The sequence below is a fragment of the Bidens hawaiensis genome, unplaced genomic scaffold (genome assembly GCF_021521415.1).
Source record: "Bidens hawaiensis isolate Kalapana, Puna unplaced genomic scaffold, B.hawaiensis_p1.1 tig00013121_1, whole genome shotgun sequence".
NCBI classification, from domain to species: domain Eukaryota; kingdom Viridiplantae; phylum Streptophyta; class Magnoliopsida; order Asterales; family Asteraceae; genus Bidens; species Bidens hawaiensis.
The window spans coordinates 429036-446910 of NW_027492109.1; the positions used below are offsets into that span (position 1 = coordinate 429036).

The 17875-nt window shown below is 34.1% G+C and overlaps 1 protein-coding gene across 1 annotated transcript; it reads right to left on the reverse strand.

The window, feature by feature from the left end:
• Positions 1 to 343: 343 nt before the first annotated feature.
• Positions 344 to 7615, reverse strand: LOC143543459 (putative leucine-rich repeat receptor-like serine/threonine-protein kinase At3g14840). Its single transcript, XM_077035775.1, has 22 exons — positions 7518 to 7615; positions 7345 to 7416; positions 7180 to 7251; positions 7029 to 7100; positions 6857 to 6928; positions 6221 to 6292; positions 6071 to 6142; positions 5919 to 5990; positions 5787 to 5855; positions 5631 to 5702; positions 5474 to 5539; positions 5322 to 5387; positions 5196 to 5231; positions 5060 to 5100; positions 4271 to 4644; positions 3644 to 3836; positions 2706 to 2861; positions 2508 to 2626; positions 2229 to 2439; positions 1375 to 1612; positions 1143 to 1293; positions 344 to 983 (listed from the first exon to the last, which is right to left on the reverse strand). Exons 1-22 carry the CDS (start codon positions 7613 to 7615, stop codon positions 597 to 599), a joined length of 2781 nt encoding a protein of 926 aa, XP_076891890.1. The 3' UTR covers positions 344 to 596.
• Between the last annotated feature and the right edge of the window lie 10260 nt (positions 7616 to 17875).

Consider the following 17875-nt stretch of genomic DNA (forward strand, 5'->3'; position numbering starts at 1 on the left):
CATAGGTGGGTTATCCCGTTTATTATTCCGAAATAAGCCTTCTAAATACACTTTTGGGCCACTTTTATGTTTTTCGTCTAGTTTTTGGGTTTTCTTTTGGGCTGTTATTGGGCCTTTAGTTATTTGTGTTGGCCCAAACCCATTTTGAATGTTCTATTAATATGTGATGAATGTCTTGTGACTTATCATTGATCATAATTGAATAAAAATAATTTGGCTTTACAAATTTTTGACTTTTGGGTCGAATTTGAGGGTTTGGGGAAGGATCATCACGGATTCACGGGTATTCGTAGAATTAACGTGATTCGCCTTCGTTAACTATTTGTACGCTGCATCACAATCTCAAGTATCTCACGAATAGCTTGACTCAGTTACACCCTAAAACACACCATCCATCCATTTTGAGTCATATACATGTATATTGTAAGTAATAATACAATTCATATACACAATTACTGAATTACATATGGCATGTATTTGGTTTATTCCGCCATTATGTACTTGCTTAATATTTTCCATAACTGTATCATTGATCCCAACAATAAGAAACAAAAAACACACACGTAATATTCAGTTATAAAAAAACATACAAACAATCACTTCTCCTCATCACTGTCTCTTTTTTGCAAATACTCACTGAACCGATCAGCCGGGTACAGATCAATAGCAGATACAGATGAATCAGTGTACACGAATGACATTTCTTCGGTTTGAGTCTCACTTGTGTTTCCATCTTTCTTCAATGTTTTCTTGGGATACATTTCGGACACTGAGACATTTTGTTCAACGACAAATTCTTGAGGAACGCTTCTTCCTTCGAGCATGCTAACCACTGATGACATTGCGGGCCGGTTGGCTGGAGAGGTTGCAGTGCATGCTAGAGCTAGATTTATAACCACCATCATCTCCTGGACGTCGTATTTGGAATCCAGTTTCGGGTCAGCTAGCTCCAACAAATTACCCGTGGTTTTTAAAGCAGCGGCCTGAAAGGAAGAGACAAAACGAATACTGAATAGGAAGAGACAAAGCATCATACATACCCTTTACATACCCTTTATCCGCAAACATGACCGTTTAACACCCCTAAGCAAACTTATACCCCTAAGCAAACTTATAAGTTGAAAAAGGTTCACGTTTGTTACCCGATCAAGAAGAACAAAATGATTCTCCTTTAATCTGTCAACAGTGTTAGCGGTCCCGCTTACAATCTCTAACAGAACAATTCCAAAGCTATAAACATCTGCCTTATCCGTGAGGTAACCACGCAGTGCATATTCAGGAGCCATATATCCACTGAAATTTGTAACAAAACCAAAATCTTGGATAAATAATGTATTAGATATAATATTATTTTGTAAATAATTAAGGACTCACTAAGTTCCAGCAACACGAGTGCTTATATGGGTGTTATCCTCTTCATCAAGCTTAGCCAAACCAAAATCTGAAATTTTGGCATCTAAATTCTTATCAAGCAACACATTAGTTGCTTTGATGTCTCTGTGCACAATCTTTAATCTTGATTCTTCGTGTAGAAAAGCCAAACCGCGTGCTATACCGATGCAAATTTTATATCTTGTTGGCCAATCAAGTTTCAACTGCCATTCTTCGGGCCCTTCAATAAACAAGATAAAAAAAGTTAAAAAAAAATAATTACAAACAAATATCCGAGTGCTAAAAACAACATGTTAGGACTAGGGTTGTGCATATCTAACAAGACATAGACCTAACATGATATTTGTAGTTTTGGGTTTAGTAGAAACGGGTTCGGGTCAGTCTGGTCAAACACTCAAACCCGCGAACTTGTTTAGCTGATGGGTTGGGTTCAGCTAATGGGTTGGGTTCATATCAACCTGGCAAGTTTAAGGATTGACTCGTTTATCCCATTTTTATTTTTGGTTTTTAAAATGTGTTCTATGCCATAAATACAATTGGTCGGTATTTTATGACAAAAGTTAAAACCTAAAAAAGAAATTCAAAACTTTAAAACATACCTTTAATATACACATATATATATATATATATTATACATTTGTAATTTTGCTATAAGAATGTAAATTTAAAGTATTAATATGCGTGCTGTGTTGAGGTTCATATGTCTGACATGATTTTCTGGTTCGTGTCATGTTCGCATATGTGTCAAATTTAAGAGTTCCTTTCGAGTTAAACCCTCCAACCCGCAAACATGACCCGTTTAGCAACCTTATATGAATACCGAACAACTTATTTACCAAATAGAGCACGTGCAAGACTGTTATTTTCCATGTATTCATACGCAAGCAACAACTGGTTTCCTTCAATACAACATCCATGCAGTTTCACAAGATGCTTGTGTTGCAAGGCCGAAATCATGCCCAACTCATTCAAAAACTCCCTATTTCCTTGCCTTGATTTGGCAGAAAGCTGTTTCACAGCGATTAATGTTCCGTCCGACAACACTCCCTACATTAAAACACAACATTTAGTTTCCAACATAGTACAAAACATGTTTAAGAGCAACATATTATTACCTTGTAAACAGGGCCAAAACCACCTTCTCCGATCTTATTAGCAGCATCAAAATTGTTTGTTGCGGTTTTGATTTGCCTCAACGTAAACTGACCCGTGTTAAGCTCTAGCCCGCTTAAATCTGAATTTACTCATATATTTAAATAATGTTTTGTTTTCCAAATTATCATTAATACATTGAATATGTAAGAACTTAATACCTAGGTCATTAGTATCTTTGCGTCGTAAATAACCTAACCACCATAAGGCTCCAAGAATTATGACAATAACAAAAACGGCTCCAACCACAATTCCCGCCACAACGCCTCCAGACACACCGTTTCCTTTTTCTTGTTGCTCGCGTGGAACAGAATAATCTGAACAATTAAAAGAAAAAAAAAGAAGAGAAAACTATACTTTAGAGCGACAATCAAACAATAAAGATTGAAAGCTTGCAGTTGTGCAATTGTTATTTTGCTCATTATAAACTGACTTGAACTTATTTTAACAAGATCTTAAAACATTTTAAATAATGTTATTTTGTTTTCTAAACGATAGTCGAGTCACCTCCAAATCATGAACACCATTATGAGTGTAAATGAGCTGATAAATGCTTGATAAAAGCTCGAATCGAGCTTCAACAAGCTCGATCCTAAAAATAAGTTTGTTTAATAAATGGGCCTAAACCTAAGCTTCACTTATCGAGTTCAAGCTGGATCACGGGCCTACTATTTATATAATCGTTATCTAATATATTTAATTTGTACGAAAAATAACTATAGATGTATAGACATCAATTAATATATAAAGCATAAGCTTAGCTTGAGCCTTAGAAATAGAGCTTGAAATGAGCCGAACTTCAGCTTAAGCGTAGTTAATTAATGGGCTCGAGCCTGAGCTTGAGCTTTGCTTTTCGAGCTAAACTGGCTTGCAAGCTTAAACGAGCCTATTTATTTATTATATTAAATTTTTAGAAAAAAATAATTAGATGTATATACATCAATTGATAAATTCTAATTGAGCCTACCCCAAGCCCAAGCCTAGCTCGAGCTTTAGTAAGTTAAACCAGCCCGGCTCGAGCCTAGTCAACTCGGCTTGTTTGGCAGCCCTGTTACACCATATCAAATCACAAAACACCTTGTACTAGATAATAGCTTACTTGGATCCACAGAAATGGCTGAAATAAGAGGCCCATACGTTCCTCGGGTCGGGACACTTATCGTTCCTTTTCCAGCCCAGTAAAGTCGGACTTCCAATCCATTCGTAACATTAACCGTGTAAGTCATCACAATCGCTTTCCCGACCCCACCCGCTCTTTCACTAATATCAAAATCCTTCTCCACCAACACACCCTAATATCACAACATCTTGGTTGGTTCACAAAACATTTAACCTTTATACAATAATACAAGTATAAAACATTACAATTTAAGTATGATGTTTTATACTTATATTTTTGTTTGTTGTTTGTACAATAATATAAGCATAAAACATCATAATATAAGTATGATGTTTTATACTTATATATTCATTTGTTATTTGTATAATACTCCTAATACACGTATAAAACATCATAACATAAGTATGATGTTTTATACATGTATTTTTTTAAATAACCTATCATTATCAATAATTTCATTTCAAATAAAAGGATCCAATTACAATAAAGAGGCAGGTAAGCGGGCAACAAGCTGCACCGCCACTCCCTTTTGAATGGCAAAACCGATCCTTGTGGTTTGTAGTTGTACAATAATATAAGTATAAAACAGCATATACAATAACTCACCTGAATGTAGATATCAAATATGCGTCTGCCAAGGCTGCTAAACGTTGTATCGTTAGTAAAAACAATCTCAGCAAAGTGAAGGCTAACATTGTAGCTTCCGCTACGCATGCAGAAACTGTAATACGTTAAAGATATGGCCGAGGTTCGTGCAGTTGTGTATAGTTCAGAGGTGTTTTCTGGGACAGTGGAATTAGTTGTTAAAATGTAACTGTCGGGGCGGTCGTCATCCAAGAAGTGACCCGTGTTGCTAAATCCCCATCGGTTAGCGGTTGATGAGAAACGTGAAGGACTACCTGGCTCCAAATCGGGTTCGTATTGCTTGTTCCCGTTTGATACTCCCGATCCACCACAGTTAATATACAAGGAGGATGAAGCTGAAACAAATGAAAAAGACGATATGTAACTGAACTAACCGAACCCAAACAAAAACAGACGATTTAGTTTTATTTTTTTTGGTTGAGTTTCGGTTTTTGGTGTAATTTAAAACGAAATGAACCGAATTTATGGATTTAGTTTTTTATTTTGAATGTTAGGTAATTTATAAAAATTTAATAAATATTGTAACCCAAATGCATATTGGGCCAACATAAACATTTAGGCCCAAATTTATTATATTTGGCCAATTTTTTCAGGCCCAAAAATTTCATTTCCAAATAGTAAACCCGAGAAAGTCGACACCAAACCAAACCCAAACCAAAATACGCCTAGGATCAAGTATAAACCGAATCACAATAAACATGTCACCAAATTTCATCAAAATAAGAGAACTAATGTGTTATTTTAACTTACGTGTACCGCAAACATTGTTCCCCAAGCATGAGACCTCTGTACTGTTAAAGTAATACAATAAAAATCATGTCACATAAAAATATGAAACTTGACATATCTTTATTAGAAACAAAAAAAATCATTTTAGAGAACTTACGACGTGTTATCAGTCGAAAAGGAAGAAAACAAGTTTCTACGATAAAGAAAAAAAAACACAAGATTTAGCATGAAGCATAATAATTAGTAGTTGAGTTATAACATGATTATTTAAGTTTAATCTTACGTTTCCCGAATTTGACACCTCAAGTCACTCGAGTTTTGAGATGCGAACTTGTTGTATGACAGATCACTGCACAAAAAAAATAATACGTAAATAAATTATAAAAATCCAATGGCAATAATATTTACAAGTTTTAACAGTATAGATCAACTTACATAGTTTCTCCTGAAGTGAGCATCCAATCGGGTACATTTCCAGATAACGAGTTTCCAGTAAGATATCTAAAAGTTCAAAACAATAAGTTAAAACTGATTGCAGTTATATTAAGATTTTTAATAACAAGGACTTGAAACTATACAAATATATGCTTACATGTAGTCGGTTTTCTTTAGATCATTGAACTCGTCAGGAATGGTACCGTTAATCTTGTTAAAGCTAAAGTCTCTGTAAGGTTAATATTACTATAATAAATATTACTAAATTTCTTTATAACATGAATAATTTGCGGGCAAGGTTAGTATTACTAACAAGACTTTCAAACCGCTTGAAGGAAGAGAATCCGGTAACTTTCCAAATAAATTGCAATTCCTCAAGATCCTAACAATATTAAATTTAAAGAATAAAATGGTAATAATTAATATGAGAAATTCAAGTACTCACAACGTCTTGAAAGATGTCGCATTGCCGAAAGATGGACAAAGCGCGTCGGGTCCTCCCAAGTCACTAATTCTCCTGCATCGCCTGACTCGGTTAACACATATAATCACAGTTTCAAGAAAACTAAATAATATGATATTTGAGAAATTACTAACAAGTCTGTCAAGTTTGTCAAGAGAGTGATGCTAGAAGGTATTGGCCCGTCGAGTCCACTGCCTTGAATCCTTCTGTAATTCGAAAACTTTAATTAAATCTAATCTTTACATATTATAAATGGAAAATGTAACGGTAAGAAAATGTCTCACAAGCTCTTGAGACTTTGCCATCGCCCTATGTAGTTAGGGATCGTCCCAGAGAAATTATTACTGCCAATCCGACTGCAAGAAAAAACATAATAATAAAATAAAGAACTTTGTTATAAGAAACTAACTAACAAAAAAACGTATCCAGTAAAGTTCCACTAGCTACTGATAGGGTCTGGGGAAGGTGTGATGGGCAAACATTCATTTACTTACATATGTTTATCTTTGTTTGTTTATATATTCATTTAAACTTTTAGGCCCACTATAATTAATATCATTTTATTATTTTTTAGGCTCAACAAGTCAATGTTTAAGTTTATTTTAATTCGTTTTTGCTCAATTATATATGTTTATATTCGTTCATCTATGTTCAGTCAATGTGCTTCAATTACATTCTTGTTTGTTTATTAACAAAAACAAAAACAAACACAGACACGTTCATTTTCTTAAAGAATGAAAATGAACAAGAGAACCTCGTTCGTTTAATAGTTCATGTTCGATCGTTTGTTCAAATAACGTTAAACAAACGAACACGATGGTTCATTTACACTTTATAGGCCTAATGAGGGTTGTACACTACCGCTAACAGTCTCTTATGTAAGACAATACATTGAAATCCAATGAGATAGTATAACTCACAATTCCTTGATGTTGGTCAACTTTGCAAACGACGCGGGCAACTTCCCAGTGAAAAAGTTGGCATTAAAAAATCTGCGTATAAAAATTAAACGTACGTATATAAAATTGACTGGATAACGGGATACCAAGAGCATCAAACAACAATATACTACTAAAATACAAGAAGACTTACAATCTCTCCATGCTTGCAATATTCCCGAGCTCTTCAGGAATCAATCCAGACATCATATTGTCCTCTACAGATCTAATTAACATTAGAGTTAACTTATTAACACCATAATCAGCAAAAAGAACTAAATAAGTTACATAAAAGAGAAACTTACAAAGTTGTCAATGTGCTTAAGTTCCCGAGCTCTTTTGGGATTGATCCAGTTAAACGATTCCCGATCAAGGAACTGCAAATAATATTATATAAGCTATATTACAATCTTATTGATACCGAACACGGTGATTATAGATTTAAAGATTATGCATAGCATAAAAAGTACATGTTTAGTATTTTGGGCATGGATCCCCATGCTGGAGGGATGGTACCGCTAAGATAGTTGCGAGTTAAGTCTCTGTGAAAATGAATTACACATGATATCAACTGTTACATATATATAAATATTGGAAGTTATAATAATAATATTAATAATGAAAATCAGTTTTAGGAGTGCACATATTTAGGAGGTTGGGAAGATTAGTGAATTCAGGTGGGAGAATGCCTGCTAAGTTTTGTCCTTTGACCCTATTGACTTTTTCCAATCTAAGATTCATTTTACTTCACTTGAGCATGTTAAGTATCCTTTTTTTGTAATCGGAACCCTGCTATGAACCCAACGTTAAAAAACCTATAAAGAGAACCTTATACCCCTGGTTGTGTAATATATAAAAAATTGAACCCTCGTGGTGTTTTTCCGTTTTCATCCAAAATTAAAATCAACTATTTTTGACTTTCTGTTTGACTTTGTTTGACCCTATTGACTTTTTCCAATCTAAGATTCATTTTACTTCACTTGAGCATGTTAAGTATCCTACTAAACTGCATATTAACATGATTAACTAACCAAACCTGATGTTGACTTTCTAACCGACTAACTAACCAATCCTAATGTTGACTTTGTAACTGATTAACTAACATTGATTGACCAAAAGCATTTGATTAATCCAACTAACATACAACTGATCAACTAACATACGACCACATTGAACTCGGTTTGACTTGTTTTGAAATTGGCGTTGAACTTTGACCCAAGGGTATATCAAATTGACCATATTAACTAACCTACTAAACTACATATTGACATGATTAAGTGATTAATAAACCCTCGACTTTTTTTGTTGTGATTGTTGATCGTAATTTTTTATATCCTAATTAATTGAATTGTACGTCAATTATGCTGAGGCTACTAATGCTAACGTATCTCACACTTTGTTCAAAGAATTGGTAAGTATTTCACAACTTCTTTCATTTTACAATTGATGATTATTCATAACCTAATCAAGTGAATGTTTTTTAGAAAAACATGGAAAATAGAAAAGAAACGACAGTCAAGCTATGCCATAGAGTTGATCTCATTTAAAACAAGAAAAAACAAACATCCAAGAGGTATGTATAGAGTTTTCCAACAGGATTCATGCGTATTTGTTTTTATTTGGGTAGTCATATAATTTGTTTCCGTATTTTGTTGCTTTAGGTACAAAATTAGTAAGAAGACATAAAAAATAATACAAGAATCAATAAGATCAACAAATTAAACAAATGACGTTGATTTAGAAGTTTAAAGTCTTTACTGTTTAAGTTGAACACATGATTATAAATATGGATATATTTTGGCTTATATTGTCAGTATATCATTGATTAACTAATTTTAGTTTTCTCATTTTTAATGCAGTTTTATTTCCCAAGTTAAATTTGAAGTTAAATGGACAATTACAAGAAAATGGCCACATCAAACCACAATAAAATTCATATGGCTCCTGCAACCCTTTAGCTACAATTTTTTTGAAATGGATGTGGCTAAAACAAACTTTATGTGATTATATAATACAAACGACCACACTGAATGAATTTATGTGGCTGTTTCTACCCTTTAGCCACACCTAATGAGACAAAATGCCTGATTACAACAACACTTTCACCAAGGGTTTTTGAAATGGATGTGGCTAAAACAAACCTTTGTGGCTATATAATACAAATGGCCACACTAACCAACATGTGACCGTTGCTAGCCTTTATCCACCCTTATTTGGACAAAATAATACATTACAAGAAGTCTTTAGCCATGCTATTTTTTAATGTGGTTAAAAAATACTTTATTGTGACTATATAATAGAAACGACAACTCTTAGAATACATTGTTGTGGCCGTTGCTACCATTTAGTTACCTATGTTATGCTTGATTCTAACAACACTTTAGCCATTATTTTTTTGAAATGGGTGTGGCCAAAGAATAGTTTTTTGTGACCATATTTCACAAACGACCACAACTTCAATACATTCATGTGGCGGTTGCTACCCATTAGCCACATTTATTATGTTTGATTCCAACAATCCTTTAGTCATGGTTTTTTTGAATGAATGTGACGCAGACATACTTTTTTGTGACCACGTAACATAAACGGGCACACTTAAAATGTATAGATCTGACCTTTAGCCCCCCTTTAGCCACACTTATTGGAACAAAATGAATAGTTCCAGCAACAAATATTGACACCCTTTTAGCCACATTTTTAAGTTGCTACAAGCACTAAAATGCGAGTGTCACAGTATGATACTTACGGTGACACGACCTTTGGTCACACTTGAGCTGGAAAATACATTCGTGACCAAAAGCCTACGGCCACGGCTTTTTCACGTGACCGTAGCCCATTTTTAGCATGATGTATGTAAACACGTGATATTATTCTATCATGTTCACATAGGATGCCACATATACTTTTACATTTTCTATCATATATCCACCTAATTAATAATTAATTAAGTTCAAAATTCTAAAACATATTAATCATAATTAATGATATTTAATAGCTTTATTTTCTTACTAACCAATACGTATTAATCATAATTAACGATATATATTTTGCCAACTTCAAAACTATTTATTGTTAGATGATTTTCTTATTTTCTTAATTTAATATTATAAAAACTTTTAAAAGTTTACAATATTATAAAATCAATATACACATATATTCATATATACATTTTTATCATTTTCGTGTGATACATGTAACATTTCGGATCTTTCGTATTTATGTTCGTATTTGTTTACCCGATTCGGGAACGTAATTCGGGTATTTCAAATTAATAAAAACTTGTAGTATTGGTATTTAACTTGTTTAACTTGGTATATATTTTCATAACTTTCAAACTAGTAAAACAACCCTTAAAACGCTTAAAATCACTTAAAATGGCTTAAAATTCACTTTTGGAACATCAGGGACCAAAATTGACCAAAACAGAAAGTGCAGACCACTCCCCACGCCACGTGCGGGGGGGGGGGGGGGAGTAAGGTCTTACCTGATTTCGTAGTTGTCACACCCCCCGACCCCTATACTTTGGAAGGGGAGCCGTGAACATTGATTGGTGGTATCGGTGTTTATTAAATTATTTTGTAGCGGATTATTTCATCAGAACCGTAGTTAGAAAAAATGATCAGAGTTATAAAAACACCATGATTATTATCATAATAAACCGGGAATTTAATCCCCTTTGATACAAACATAATTTTTGTAGGGATAAACCCTAATTTACAAAACACGTTTCTTTATTCTGGTGACAAGCCACTTATTTAAGTTGGAAGCCCGCATGCATCATTCCTTTGCCTCTAACAAGTCACCTGAAGCATGTTTAAAATATTTGATCAACAAGAAATACTGGTGAGTACATTCATTTACAAATGACACATTTTACAGTTACAGCATTAAGATGTTTTTACATCTGTCTGCTTACAAATTACCGAAAGATACTTGTCACTCGACCGTATCTATGATTGTGGTCATATTACTTATTGGCTAACACTTGTCCAATAAGTAACGTGTAATAGCCCAGTAGGCAAGCCTTGTATACAAAACCCCACAATAGTAGTAGTAACCATCCCGTAAGTCTACAGAGACTTAATCACTGTAATGTATTTTAAATACTTTATAAATACATTTGAAAATATTTAGAATATCTATCATGGGTTTTATAGGTTTTGAAATCACCATGACAGTGTCAGAAAATTAGTTGTCTCACGCAAATGTGAGTTGTACAAAACTCGAATGTCTCACCATGCAAGTTTACAATTAAAGAAAACGTCTCTTAGTATTAAGCACATAGGATAAACACAATGTAGTACATCTAGATTAGTATAAAACCAATCATCATAACGATAATCACGAGAGTAGAAACTTTACACGATGGCACAATGTCTTACCTTAATAGGCAGAGCTTTTGGATTCGTGTATATTAGTTTCTTTCGATCGGATAGGATATCGCTACGACACTCGGGTATTATACTATACTCTTAATTTATATTTATATATGTGTGAGAATTCAGAGAGAAATATTCATAATTTTTGGGACAAGAAGTGAAATTCCCGTTGCCAACCTATTAATAGCAATTTCTGGAGCCCGTCGCGATACGCGATGGCCATAGGCAAATGGCGTCGCGTATTGCGAATAATCTCATAGCTTTGCTAATCAGCCCTAGACCTGCTACGTGGCACGCCACGTGTCCCGTCTGTGTAACCTCCACGTCGCGATACGTGATGGGTGGCTATATCAGCTCATCGCGTATCGCTACGTCGCAATATTTCTGGATAATGTTACACGTCGTCGCGCTACGCGATGAGGCTAATCTAAACTCGTCGTGTATCGCGATAGAAGTGCAAAGTGCGTCATCAAAGCGCCACATTGCGTCCATCGCATTTCGCCCGTGCCCGTGCGCGTGCGGGTGTTTGGCACCCTCCGCTAGGACCGCTGGGTGTGATATGTCTTATAAGAACATTAACATATGAATTTCCTTTCTTATAAAGAGCTCAATAGTTTTGTAATTTAGCGATGTGGGACAAGGACTTACAATCCTATTAATACCATGGTGGAATCCTCTCCTTTTCTTTCCTCCACCAATGTGGGATGGAATTTTCCTTCTTTTATTCCTTTATTTTTATTTTATGGTTTGTTATAGTAGTGCAGCCAGGGTGCTGCAGTTAAGATTTATGGTAATTACGGGTTTTAATGCAAAATCGCTTATTTTTTACCAAAATCTCTTGTTTTAAGCTCCCAGAAAACCCCTTTAGTCATGGTATATGTCCACATTCTCTTTCCCCTTCTACAAGAATCAATCTCTCTGTTTTGTGAATCGATTTTGTCTCAATTACATTATTTGGTTACCTTAATCGAGTAATTTCTAAAACAATTAGTTATAATCTTTTCAATCTTAACCAAGATACAATCATAAACCCTAAAACATTTTATCTCAACCATCTAAAGCAAAACCGACAAAATCCCCCCCCCCCTATTTTCATCATCTTCTTCAAGAATTGTTCAAGTCCATATTTACTAAGTTGACTTTCAAGTTCAAGATATCTTTGACCACACATTTCTCTTAGTTCTAATCCGTGTTTGGGTAAGTTATCTTCTGCAATTTTGTTCACTTTTATTCAATAATCAATAACCCTTAATCAATTTCTGAGATTGATGGGATTTATCGGGTCAATTGGACTCCGACCCGTTCAAGGGAAAATTAGTCAAGAAATTTGACTAACCGATTTCTATCCCTTATGGTCGGAATTAGCTTTCGGGCCAGAAGACTTTTATGTTATTTTTAGATTTTGAGTTTACTGACTAAAACCAGACTCCTGACTCACTGTTCGGATTCTGGTCAGTACTAACTCGCTTATTTATTAAAAATATCATAACCGGAGTTTTATACATCCGTTTGGATTGATTCCAGCGGCTATGTTCTCGGTTTTGACTCTATTTTCATTTTTATAAGTCTCCGGTCTGTTTGGGTTAGATCTCTTGGCACGCTAGTTTCACTAGTTTATTGTATCCCTCAGCTTACTCGCTTAATCATCAAGGTGAGTGATCACTCTGCTATTTACTGTTTTTAAATACTTTTGGGGACTATATGCCCATCTATTTTTGGTTTTCATACTACATATTATCCATACTAGCAAATCATGATTATTGTTTTGTTGATCAATTAAATGGTTATTTGTTAATTGCTTACTTGCTTATCTGTTTAATTCTAGCATTCGGAGAGGTTCATCATTGATTCTAGCATGTCGTCTTAGTAGCCAATTCTTGATTCGCCAGGCAATGGCCATACGACACCATTACTTGCTTTCATTGAATTGTTGATACTCACAATATTGGTTTGTAGTTTTTGTCTTATATTTTTTTGATGTCGAAAACTGGTGATTTTCTCACTCAACATATTGTTGAAAAAATATATCTATGTTTACGCATATTTCAGGTTATACTTTGGTTTGAAGCTTATGTGAAAAAACATTTAGAGATGCCTTAAGATAAAATAAAAACAAGACTACTTGTGTTGATTTGGGATTAAATTGTAATTTGCTTTGAACTTGTGTACTAGTATGTAATTTTGAATTTAATAAATAATTAATTAGATATTGTCATATTTACATTGCATGATGGTACCTTGTGAGCTGTGAACCACGGTTCGCACCCCGGCATTCCGCTGTAGGTTGGGGTGTGACATATTTGTATCAAAGCCGAGTGTTGTAAGATAGGTCGTTAGAGACGCCTTAGTAACATGCTTAGGACCCCATACATGGTTACTTGACAATCTAATGTGTCCTATTTTTATGTGTTTACAGCTTACTTATTTAATTAATTAATTATTTATTTTATCTTACACACACACACAAACTCCGAGGCTATGCCTCATTCTCAAAAGATTTTTTTTTTTAAAATAAATTAGTAGATTGCTTTTTTATTTTGGGAAATTTCTTAAGAATTCCCTTGTTTTGTTTTTACTCCCGCACCTTAAAGCATGGGGTATGACAAGTTCCTGTAGTAACTGGAAGGGGGAGAGTACTGTGAGTTGGGCCTTGGCAAAACGATTCCGAGAATCAAATATAAGACGCTACTCCTTACTTGGAGGATAACCCGTCCACAGTACTCGAGCTTATAGGCCAAAGCGGAACAATTGTCATACAGCCGAAACTTTAAGCAGTCAATGTAACCAGTTAAACGATTACATTCCTAATATAAAAACCAAATTCACGGTGGTTCGTGACTAAATTCGGAAAAATTCCAAATGTTTGTATATATTTTGTTGGAGCATTATCATTCGTGGTGGTTCACGAGATGCTCCAATTACCCATACTTTTATCTCGTTAATTCGTTATTTAGTTGGGACAGTTAAAAAGCCACGGAACGCTCATGGGCCGTCCAACTCAATCGTGTCGATAATTCATTAACTAGTTGGGCCATTTAAAATCCAATGGAACACTCATGGGAGGCCCAACACACCAATTGATGTTACGTTACTTTATTTGGGCCATTTAAAATGTCATGGAAAGCGCATGGGAGGCCCAACCCACGAAGCATTTTTGATAATTATTTGGGTTCTTAAACTGCCATGGAAAACTCATGGGGAGCCCAACACAATAAAGTTATTCAAATATTTCAATCTGTTTATGAAATAATTCTAAGTTTCAAACAAACCTCGCTTACTCACCTAATTACCTCTCATTGATCACATTATTTCACATAAACTCATGAAATTTACACGACTTACCCTCCATCTTATGCAATTTCATTTTTGGTCCTCGCAGAATGTCTTCTCTAAGAAACCATCGTCGTAACCAACGTCGTTCATCTGGTTCTCATGACCGACGTCTGGCTGCTAGGATTACCAAAATATTTGCTGCTGATATGCTTACTATCGTAACTCAGATCCAGAGCCTCAACTTGAATGGTTCTGCTACATCTGCTACTCCAAACAGCATTCACTTCAAGAACTTCGAGAGTGCTAAACCTACCCAGTACTATGGTGAGTAGAATGCCACTAAACTCCTCCAATGGTTCAAGAAAATGGAGAACGTATTCATCCATTGCGAATGTCCGGACGCCAAACTGACTAAGTTCGCCTTGAGCGTCTTCGAAGATCGAGCTCTTAGTTGATGGAACACTTTCAAAGCTAACCAAGGAACCGAGTTGGCTGTGACCATGCCTTAGGACAAACTCAAGGAAGCCATGAAGAAAGAATTTTGTCCTGAACATGAGTTGCAAAGGCTTGAGACCGAGTTTTAGCGTTTGAAACCAACTTAAACGTAATACGAAGATAGTGATAAAACAAGAAATAATAGAAATAGGACTAGAGAAGCAAAAGACAAAGATGCAAGGTTTAATGATAACTCAACATATACCGGTGAAACCAACTTAAACGTAACTTTTTTAATGACGTTTGAAACTACTTCAAATACTTTGAGTCTCTTGAAACATAATTTTAAATGTTCATACTGAGTTTGACGTTTCAGACCCGACTCACTCAAGAACATCATTAAGGAGGATACTCACTACTTTCGGAGAGTCAGGTTTCGAATCTGAAACTATAAGATCTCAAGCGTTAACCATCATCCTTATGTTTAAGGACTAGGAATACAACGCCAACCGCCTAATTAAACTTAACTGAGTTCACATTTTTATTTTAAAAATATGGATTTAAATGTAAGAAAAAGATGTGAAAAGGAAAGGAATAATAGTATGTCCTGTTGACATAAGAAGGACACAAAGGCAAACACTATTCTATGTCCCTAGTACATGAATGCGGCGGACCACGTGCGTATTTAATGACCATACGAAGTTGCAATGCAATGAATGACCAATCATCCATTCATCTTTTAACCTTAAAACCAAACTAGACAAGATGTCGTAGTTACTTTGATATAAATTTTATATGGGTAACAATTCATGCTAATATTAGGTATGTGTAGCTTCAAGAGACTCCCCACACTTGTCTTTGGTTGTGGCTTGTAATGGTTATACAAATAATTTATACTAGTAAGATCGTTATGTTACCCTTTAGTTTAGTATATGTGCATGACACAACTCAAATATAATATGGTAGGACTGTTGAATCTTAAGTTAGGCACGTGTAACATGAACGCAACTCTTGTCGGTATGATATAAACAAGCCAATTCAAGTGGAATGAGTTGCAAAATGGTCGAACATATATGTCAGCTTACGAAACATGTTAGTCATGTTTTTGACCCAATACAAACCTGTTTAGCCTGACCTAATTCGTTTATTTATATCTTGTAACTTTAAAATCAACAAATAAAAAGAAAAACAGATTATAAAGAACGTATATAAATTACATTTAGATGATAATTTTTAGTTGAACAAATAATTTGAGTGCAAGGTGTCAAATAAAGAATGGAAGAACACCAAATTTGGTCCATAGCGGGTGGATGCATAACTTTCTAGTGTTCTATCATTTCGTGCTCATACTGGTGGGCCCAGCCTTTTTATAAAACTAATAGTTTCACCCTTACTTTTATGTTCTATTGCCACATAGGATCCTTGTGTTTTATAAAATAGGACCTTGTGTTTTATAAAATAGGACCGACACCCCCACAAATAACTTATAAAAATTAAAACTCAATCAACATAAAGAATTTGTTTCTTTTAAATCACCAACTAATATGACTGCTCTATTTCCAGTTTCTTGATGGGATAAAACGGACCGAACGTATAGCAAACCATTCTATGGAAAATTCGTTTGCAATCGTTTGTTTAATAAATGAATGAATGTAAGCAAGAGATTCAGTTTAAATGAATGTTGTAAAAGTAAGATTACAAGGCCGAGTACTCTCCGAGTACTCGCAACAAGGTATGTCACCGATGCGAGTTTCTGTAAATCCGCCTAGTTACTAAGAATCGGTCAGATGTGGTCAACCTCAGCCAGAATCACATTTTATTGGTGAACTTTGACCGATTTTGACTCAAAAAAATAAAAATAAAACATAATTGTTATTTCAATAATATTAAAGAACAAATATCATTTTTTTAATTAATGATTAGTAATTTTTAGAATATTTTAAATTTAAAAATGTATTTCTTTTATTTATATTGATATTCACCTATTTTGCTATAAATATTAGTAAACTTATGATATTTGACATATATATAATAACCAAATATTAATTTTCTTTATATTTACCATGTCCGAGTACTCACCGAGTACTCCCTCCAAGGAGGTCGGCCGCCTAGGGACCGCCTAGCGACTTTTGCAACATTGGTTTAAATAGTTAAATGAACAAACATGAATAATGATCATGTTGGTGAATGTTTCATAGTGTGTTTGCTATGTATGCCCATTTACATTCATTTATACTCGTTAATGTATTGGTGATTAGTACGTTGTTTTTTATTAGTTTATATTTTATATATTTTTTTAAGTTTTATTATATAAATTGTTAAGTATTTTCAGATAATTATGTCGAGTAGTTAACTTTATATATATTTATTTTGGGTGAGTAATTGATTAAATCAAATGCTTGAGTTCAAGAACGTTGTGTTTTATTTTTCAAATTACTATATATTCGTTTGTGTTTGTTTATGAACTTAATGAACAAACATGTAGCACTGTTTGGTTATGTGTTTGTGAAACGTTTGTTTTATGAAAAGTGCTTATCAAACGAATATGGACAAAATACAACTTTATTTTATAATTTTTAATGTATAATTTGATATACTGAGTTGTATATGATATAAATTGAAATATTGAATTAAGGCTTATTTGATGTTAGATCATACCAAAATGTATGTAAATATACAAAAGCATATATAGTACCAAAAAAAAATTCAAATTTTTGTAGATCATTATATATTAACATTTATAAAAAAACAATAAATTAACTTAAAACATGTACTATGCAAATAAAGATGTAAATGGAAGGACACACATTTATTAGTTGTACAATTCCAAAAAAAATTCACAACTCAATTACAAAATAAGAAATTCACCTTATAAACTGGAATAAACAAACATCACAACTTTATAACATATAAA

Excerpts from the sequence above, each read along its gene's own strand:
- LOC143543459 (XM_077035775.1), bottom strand. The coding sequence starts at position 7,615 with ATGAATCTTAGATTGGAAAAAGTCAATAGGGTCAAAGGACAAAACTTA. Across the intron at positions 5,856-5,918 it reads GCGACATCTTTCAAGACGTT|GATCTTGAGGAATTGCAATT; the intron begins GTGAGTACTTGA and ends TAATATTGTTAG. Across the intron at positions 4,645-5,059 it reads GAACAATGTTTGCGGTACAC|CTTCATCCTCCTTGTATATT; the intron begins GTAAGTTAAAAT and ends CATTTGTTTCAG.